This window comes from Amphiura filiformis, chromosome 19, assembly GCF_039555335.1.
Source record: "Amphiura filiformis chromosome 19, Afil_fr2py, whole genome shotgun sequence".
In the NCBI taxonomy this organism is placed as follows: domain Eukaryota; kingdom Metazoa; phylum Echinodermata; class Ophiuroidea; order Amphilepidida; family Amphiuridae; genus Amphiura; species Amphiura filiformis.
In genome coordinates this window covers 42,645,371-42,654,488 of record NC_092646.1, presented here as the reverse complement: position 1 = coordinate 42,654,488, position 9,118 = coordinate 42,645,371, and the positions used below count along the sequence as shown (strand labels likewise).

At 38.4% G+C, this 9,118-nt stretch overlaps 1 protein-coding gene across 1 annotated transcript; it reads right to left on the bottom strand.

Annotated features, from left to right (window-relative positions):
• Positions 1-692: 692 nt before the first annotated feature.
• Positions 693-8,994, bottom strand: LOC140141327 (threonylcarbamoyl-AMP synthase-like). The gene is made up of 5 exons (XM_072163164.1): positions 8,779-8,994; positions 5,761-5,956; positions 4,860-5,094; positions 3,197-3,333; positions 693-2,248 (listed from the first exon to the last, which is right to left on the bottom strand). The coding sequence occupies exons 1-5, from the start codon at positions 8,873-8,875 to the stop codon at positions 2,188-2,190; spliced, it is 726 nt and encodes a 241-aa protein (XP_072019265.1). The 5' UTR covers positions 8,876-8,994; the 3' UTR covers positions 693-2,187.
• Between the last annotated feature and the right edge of the window lie 124 nt (positions 8,995-9,118).

Here is a 9,118-nt window from a genome sequence, read left to right as displayed (position 1 = left end):
GCATCCCACGTGGTGTGATGACGCAACCGCCCTAAGTGATATATAGGCACGGTTTCGCTGGCCAGCGAAGCCCAAAACCCATGGCAAAGTGTCGCCGACCCAGTGCCTGGCATGCGAGGGGTCTCGGGTTCGAATCCCACCCAGAGCAAACAATTTCTTTCCTTTTTTTCTCTCTTTATTCCTTCTTTCTTTCCCTTCCCGTCGCCAAAAAGCCCTTAGGCGGTTAGGGTTAATACTCAAAACTTCACATGTACTTGATACATTGGTATAATTTTCATATTAAAGTTTCAAATTGTTTTAAACAAGTATCATGTGAAAATTAAGTTTTGGGATTCAATTTGGCCAAAATCACTGAAAAACAACACCCCCCCCCCAATATTTTGCTGGGGTGGGGTGGTCCATACCCTCCCCCCCCCCCCCCTCAATGTTGACACCTGTATGTGGGTTTCTGACCAAATTAACCTCATATTTCAACGGTGGCCATTTTACATGTAGCCCCTAAAATGCCACATTTTATGCGCGCAAATAACTCCACTTTGGACCGTATTTCACCAATTTTGCTTCAATATGGCAAAAATTTTCATGCGATTGGCACCAAAAGGTGCTGGATTCACATTACTTCAAGAAACTTTTTCCAACCCCATCCCCAATGAAATCTATGCAACTGTGGAGCTGGCCAGCATGGTAAGCGCGGATTTAAGAAACACTCTTACAAATAGACCCTGATTTAGTGAAACTAACTACAACATAATAACTAACAAACTGATGCCTAAATAAGGACAAAAAATTGTTTGATTGGCGTAACATAAAAAAAAATTAGGGTAGGTCGGTCGGTATTTTTTTTTACAGACACATTTTAAGCTGTAAATTGCGTATGATAAATGCCTTGGAACTTTTTGATTTTTTTTTAAATTTCAATTATTCTTATTTTTTGCAAAAAAATAAGAAACAAATTTCTAGGGTCAGGCCTATTTTTAGGATCGGTCGGGTTACGCCAATCAAACAAATTTTTTTAGGCCTAAGAACTTATATTTGGTCCCATTTCTTGCGAGCTTCCTAACATTACACTTTTATGATACAAACTGATATAATCTTAATGAGGTCTCCTTAAGGCATGTCCACAATTTAGGAATGTCCTCACAATTAAAGTTTAATCCATACAGCCCCTACAACACCACGCCGGGATCTATGAGATTGACGTACTACATCATACCCCATGGAATAATGCATGATGGTATATAGGGAAAATGTTTATACCAGACAGCCAGAACAGGTGCTGGGCAGGACACAATACTGTGATTTATGAGTGGGATTGGAAGACATTTTGGCTGGCCCTTACAAAATGGTGTATGTCGCAGCCAACATGCAGTATCTTTCATTGTAACAGACCACCAAACTATATGCTTCACAAAATACACAAAGTTTTGAATTAAGCCTTTAAATAGGGGCGTACAGACCTTTCAAGTCAGGCGGGCTCACCTTTCAAGTAGGGTCGGTCGGTCAGACTTTTTTTTATTTTTCTAACTAAAATTACCCTTAAACTTTACAAAATCTGAACAAAAATCTGCAGATTTTTTGCCAACATATTTTCTAAACATTTTCCCCAAAACATCTGATTTTACATGAATTTAGCAAATTCTGGGTCGGTCGAGCCTGTAGAACAGGGGTTGTTTTTCTTTGCCTTAATGAAACTTACTTGCAGCCACTGAGCTGGTCAGGTTACACTAGAAGACGACTAGAGATCTTCTTGATGACCTGTCCCGATGCATTAAATGTCTCAATCCCCCTTTCTTGTTTGGCTGCTCTACTCTCCCAGATGGGAGCAATACTATCTCCCAGCTACTCTACTCTCTCCCTCTTTCTAGTGTCACATGACCAGCCCAGTGCCAGGCCCAGTTGTCACCTGATGAAGTCTGATGGTATCAGACGCAAAGTAGCAAGTTATAAAAGTAAGTTCCAGTCAAAGACTAAATTCAAAACTTTGTGATTTTAACGACGAGATGACTGAGAATATTCACTATTTTGCTTCACAAAATATTCACTGGTATGACTAAATAATTACAGATGATGAAAATAATTTGACTTTGTTGTGTACCCTGAGTCCATGTAGGTCTAATAGTTTGAGTCCATTTTTTTCTTTGTCACTGCACACCTCATGGCAATAAAATCCTATGTCCATACCATGTGTTACCTGACTTCTTTCAATCCATATTTATTCTTCAATATATCAACTGTTTTCTGGTAGACACTGTAAGTAACAAAATAAAGGAAAATAAGTTATGGTATCCTTACAGGTGATTCCTTTTTTGATTAACCCCCTGAGCACTACCTTCTGATCTAACATTGCCTCTGATTGGTCAATTACATGATATCTTCACTTTATTCACCAATCAGAATGGAGCTTTGCAAATAATTCAGCCTAAATTTTTGCTTGGTGAAATTATTCTAACAATGTTGCTGATTGGTCTAATTGATAATTATAAATTCTTTTTGGCCAATCGGCAGGTAGTTCTCACAAGGTTAACAGGTAAGGTACTATCAGCCGATAAGAATCCAAAGAGTGTTACACTTTTACATTCTTAGCCATCACTTATAATAGTAGAAAACTGGCCCAGCACAGATTGGAGGTGAATGAATGCATATCAGTTATTTTGAAGGTATTGTAAAAAATCTTAACATTTTGCCAAGAAAACTACACCAGTGCATAATCATGGGATGTCCAAATACCGTGTCCAGCGCTCGCGTCAATTGGTCTAATAAATAACATGTCACACAACACGGTCATTGTAAAGCGTACTTGTGTACTATGTTACGAGACTTAGTCATTATACTCTTTCAATAACCTGAATTTACATCTGTGTATGTTACATTTATTCTCTGTGATTGGATTAAACAAACTGTGAGGTTATGAAGAAATCAATGTGTTGAGCTAATCTGACTCTCTCACTATATCTCCAATAATGCCCCCATCAAAGGCAACAAACCCCTATCCCACCCCTCCCTCTCCTCTGGGGTAACACCCAGCCATCACTCACCTTCCTGGTCTAATAATAGTAAACTGGCCTGGCACTGATAAATTGGTGACAGTTGAGCCTAAATCTGGCTTCCTCATTATCTCCAATAATGCCCCCATTAAAGACAACAAACCCATACCCCCTACCCCTCTCCTCTGGGGTAATACCCAGCCATCACTCACCTTCCTGGTCTTATAATAGTAAACTGGCCAGGCACAGATAAGTTAATGACTGTTGAGCCTAATCTGGCTTCCTCACTATCTCCAATAATGCCCCCATCAAACACCAGATCAAGATGAGGCCAAAGGTTCTCAAATTCCTGTGCAGAGAAAAAAAGAAATGCAAGGAAATATAAGTAGTAATATAATATTTCCTCTCACAAGCTTAAAGGCTGGGGTATGAACGTTCGGACAGTATTTATTTTGGGACATTAGAGCACATCAGACATATCAATTGCATTCTGAATACGAAGAATGTCATTCTGATATCAAATAATTTTGATTTTTGAAATTCGCAATTTAATACACATTTTATGGCAAATCATTAAAATTGATATTTTTGATATTTAACAGTACTTGAAGTAAACTTTATAAATCTGATGATTTATACTTAAAGTGTATGTAGGTGGGATGAAAAGCCGATGATCAATTGAAAATTTTGACCTTTCAGTATTGAAGATATGGATTTTTTTCCCAAAACACCAAAAAAAATTAGGTCTTTTGGGGAAAAAAATCCATATCTTCAATATAAAAGGTCAAAATTTTCAATTGATCGTCGGCTTTTCCTCCCAGCTACATACACTTTAAGAATATATCATTAGATTTATAAAATTTATTTCGAGGACTGTTATATATCAAAATGTGAAAAATATCAAATTTTAATAATTTGTCATAAAATTTGTATTATATCGTTAATTTCAAAAATGAAAATTATTTGATATCAGAAAGACATGCTTCGTATTCAGAATGCAATTCGATAGGTCTGAGGTGCTCTCATGTCCCACAAAAATACTGTCGAAACGCAATAAACGCTCATTTTAGATCCCTTAAAGTGTTTTACATGAGATCAGACTAATGGTCAAGCTAAGGAATGAGAAGATCTGGTGCACGTTGACCATTCTAGAAAAAGTAGCCCAACAAAGGATGAAATGCTATGACCATGTTGTCATAGGCGGCAGAAGCGAGGGGTGGTGGGTACGCCCCCACCTAAAACTTGTAGCAGAAAAAAAAAGAAGCAATAACTGCCCTGTGCATTTTCCTTTTTAGCACAAAAAACACAGTGTTTTGGGCCCAAATAGGCTAAAAGAGAAGGTGAACACAGAAGTCATTTGATACCCCGGGAATCGAACCTTGGACCCCTTATATACCAAGCACTGTACCTTTACTATTTTTCTGTCCAACCGATAGTCTTAACACAAAAATTACTGGTCAAACATTTGGATATCTCACACTGGCCTACAATATTATTACCTGTCCGATGGGTGGGTATTGGGAACTTGAAACAGTAAGGTTGCCCTGAGGTTACGCTACAGCCCTGATTACCTCTACACATCATTTATCAGTAATTCTCACCATTTCAATAAGTTCTCGTTCTAGACACGTCTCTGTCGATGCCACTCTCAAATTAATGGTTGTTTCTTTTAACATTTATTGCAACATAACAATGGAAAAACGGTTAAAAACTTTGTGTAAACAATAGGGCAACACATGTCTTGAAGAGTTACCGAGTAGAGAGCCCCGAGCAGCCAATGCATTGATCCACATTGATCTATCGAACTGCACTGTATGCATGAGGGCGCTATACACAACTTTGACTCAACTAGCATGACACTACAGCCCTGCTTACCTCCACACATAGTGTACTCTTAGCAGCACTAATATTAGCACTTGTCAATGCCACGGGTGATCCAGCAGCTGCAGCAATCTGTTGTACAAATGGATAGTTAGGGATGCGAATCCCTATCAGGTCTGTAAAGGGGTTGAACTCTGGGTTCAGCTCCGGTTTGCGGCGAAAGACGAGGGTTACAGCACCCGGCAGGAGATCATTTAGAAGATCCTGGGTTACAGTCACATGGCTCCATCTGTAAAATAGGTTTGATTAGAAAAACATTATTTGACTTTTTGACTTTGTGGGGGTTATACTGAATAACTGACATGTTATGCTGTATCACTTTTGCTCATCTGAACTGTCAATTAAAACTGTTTGATTGGAATTCATACTATATGCATTTTTGGTGACATATCTTGTATACAAGTTCATGCTGCTATAAAGTAATTCATCAGACTGGCAACCTTGCTTCTTCTTGAACATCTTCTTAGTCATAGGCTAGGAGGACGATAATATCAGACCATATCAAGGGAGACCAACAGGACACAAAAGACATAGCTCAGAGAGGCAATTTGGGCAGACGAAAACACCATACATAGAGATGAGGACAACTATTTCTTGCCAAATATTTTCAACCAGCTTCTAGCACCACCAACGGCAGCAACTTCAGAAAAGAAGGTGAAGCAAGGTTGCCAGTCTGATGAAGTGCTGCTATGCAGTAGGAAACTGCAGTAAGGTATGTCACCAAACAATGCATTTGATAATGTGAATTCCCATCAAATGAAGTGTTATTGTCAAATGAGGTTTACCTGAATGGGTGACTCCACTTGAAATCCACATCCCTGTGTGGGAGATTAAGGTCATGTCTACCGTACGGGCGTATGGATTTCAAATGGAATAGCCCAAATCACGTACTAACCTGAACAAATCCTGGACATTACTGACACAAATAGCAATAGGGTTGTGTCCGTTGCGTCCTTTGACAGCATACAGCTTCTTGACGGCACTGATGTCCTGGGCCAGAGCTGCTACCCCATAGATGGTATCTGTTGGCACAGCAATCACATTACCAGCTTGGAGACTTGATACAGCTTTCAAGACAGCTGCTTTAGTGTCTGCAAAAAGAATAATTTTATTTAAAATATATCTTAAACTATAAAATATGAAATAAATATCTTATTTATTTTTTAACTTGTTTTGGAAGAAAATTGTCCACTGTATCTAAACAGAAGTGCGCAAAAGTGTGGCCTAGTGGATAAGGTGACCGACTCATTTAATCCATAGGCTGCGAGTTCGAACCCCGATTGTGTCAAAGTGTTGTATCCTTGGGCAAGGCACTTTATCCTCATTGCCTATGGGAGATGGGGTTGGATGTTTGTATAGTTGTTTGTTTCAATGTTACAATATTGGCGCTGATTAAGCTGCTGCCTACAAATTGCATTGTGTCTGTTAAGGGGTACTACACCCATGTGGTAAATTGTGACTATTTTTGCATTTTCTCAAAAATAATTACACACTGGTAACAAAAGTTATGTATATTATTGGGGCAAGGAATCCAATTACTACACTGAAATTTCAGTGGCGCTTAAGACAAGCCGTTCAGTATATATGATAGGAAGCGAGGTACATCCTAGCGGTACCTTATTTCTGATCATAAATAACAAACCCCTTGTCTTGGGTCACTGAAATTCGTGTAGTAATTGGAGTCCTTGCCCTATAATATACATAACTTTGTTACCACTGTGTTATTAGTTTTTGAGAAAAATGCAAAATAGACACACATTTATCGAGGGGTGTAGTACCCCCTTAAGGAGTGATTACCAGTAATGTAATCCCTATGGCGTTACTTTTTGTCAGCTTCATTCCATAGTGATATCGCCTTTCATGTCTGCATGGCTGTGCAGTCCATCAATTCTCGCTATTCGCAATAAGCGTCGATACTCTTTTGAGGTTTTGCACAGTACCGGAAGAAGAAGGCGCCGCCAGCGGTTTGCGATGTAATCGTGATGTATCATGGGAAAAGGTCGACATCCAAGTCCGCATAATCTGAATATTACCATGCTATTACATAGGAACACGTGACAATATTTTTTAGTTTGTCAAAATAAAGGTGTTACACGCGAATCGATACTCAATAATACTTAATAATGTGATTTGAAATGTGCACAATGAATTTTTTCTCTATCGATTTGCGTGTAATACCGTTATATTGACAAACTAAAAAATATTGTCACATGTTCCTATGTAAAAGCATGGTAATATTCGATTATGCCGGACTTGATGTCGACCTTTTCCCATGATACATCACGATTTTCCCATGATACATCATTACATATCGCAAATCCGCTGGCGGCGCCTTATTGCGAATAGCAAGAATTACTGAAGCCCAGTGCTTGATCGACAGCCAATTCATCCTAGTCTGTCAAGAAGGACCATGCTATAATATTAGCACAATAATACAGTAGAAACTCGTTAATACGAGATCGCTTAATGCGAGAAACCGCTTACTACGAACAGTCACACGTGGTCCCCGATTTTCCCCTATTATTTACTGTACAAAAGAAACTGTTTAATACGAGGTAAATAATACGAAATCCATATAATCGAGCACTTGCTGTGAGTCGAAGCTTTGTTTTCTATTGTTTTTACGATGGATAAAACGAGCTAATTTCTCAAGGTGGATTTATGATGTAAATCATGTTAGGAGTTGACAAAATATTCGCTCGAAATGTGACGTAATCTCAAAGCACAACTTCAAATGCAACTGCACTTTTGTACGTACAAATCAGTGCAACGAGAACCAGGCCAGGGCAAAAGGATCTCCGAGTACACTCGCGCCACAGTCTTTCTGAGATTAGATACAAAAAATAATTAAAGATTTCAAAAGAAGCAAATTAGCTAAATACTAAATTTAATATCAGTAATCAGTTTTTATCAGCATTACAGCAAATAATTAATCAATTTTTATTCGTAAAATAATGAAGATAAACTTGCTGTCAAATTCCCCAGAAATCCAATACAGTACTTTAGTGGGGCGGGCTATTCTTAATGAGCTCATGTCAAAACCTTAGCAACCATCATAACAACGAGGATTCCCTTTCCTATTTTTAGCTTTTATAAAATCGTGTCATGACGAAATTTGCCATAAGGTCAATATTGCTGACGACATATCGACTAGCCAATCACAAACTCGAAGTCCTCTCCTGGATCGCAAAGTGGGAAACCCTTCATGTTGTTTACACACATGGTGAAAGTGGGGGAAATCTCGACACTGCCTTATAATTGTTTATTATTTTGTTAACGATAATCAGCTTGAGAAATCATCAAAATTTCATCAGAAAATGTTATGAGAAAAATGCCTCTTACCGAAAATCAAAAAGGAATATTAGCCTATAATGATCGAGGGAATTTGGAACTGTGACATTGCTCGGCAGCTGCAAATCTAGTATGAACTATGAAGTTTCGCTCGTACAGTCTCACTGTGCCGACTTCTGCAGGCTTAAACACATGCAATCTATGCAATCTTCCGACACATTTTTGGCACCTGACTTTTAAAGCGAACTCCGCTTAATCTGAGCTAAACATGCGGCCCGGCGATCTCGTGATAACGAGTTTCCACTGTAGCATGATCCCTCTTAACGATAGTGTAGTCCTTCTTGACGGACTAATTCATCATGGTCATTTTCCAAGATGATGTTTGGTCAATCAGAAAAGGTCCAAGTCTCTTTTACGTCCAAAATTGCGATAAAAACGTGGATTTTGGAACAAAATAAAGCTTGTTCGACAAAGTAAAAGGTATGTTTGAATAGCTAAAAACATGTTTAACCTTGATACGAAAGTTTAATTTGATAAAATCGTAATTTTAACCTTATATAGCTCGGCGGTCGGGTGGTCTAAAAGAAAAGATCGCCAGAAAATTACACTTTTTTAAGCTTACCTGTATCGTTAACGTTTAACTTAATTACACTAGCCATGCTTCTAGAATTTGAAATACTGCTAAGGTACAGAGATCTAAACACATTTCGTACAATCATGTGTGTTTTTGGTGAATAACATGTTACCAAATAGCTTGAAATACATGTGTAATTTCACTATTATTGCATCACACGATGTTGCATGGGCGCCGCCATCTTTAAAGTGACATTTTGACCCGAAATGACCTAATATATGAATTATTCATCATTTCCGGGTGCGGTCTCATTACATCGGCATTCCATTCATACTTTTGGCCAATCATCTTTTGATAGTTGCCATAAATGGAAAAGACGATACCATAT

Excerpts from the sequence above, each read along its gene's own strand:
- LOC140141327 (XM_072163164.1), bottom strand. The coding sequence starts at position 8,875 with ATGATTGTACGAAATGTGTTTAGATCTCTGTACCTTAGCAGTATTTCA. Across the intron at positions 5,957-8,778 it reads GTTAAACGTTAACGATACAG|ACACTAAAGCAGCTGTCTTG; the intron begins GTAAGCTTAAAA and ends TTCTTTTTGCAG. Across the intron at positions 2,249-3,196 it reads ACTATTATAAGACCAGGAAG|TGTCTACCAGAAAACAGTTG; the intron begins GTGAGTGATGGC and ends TGTTACTTACAG.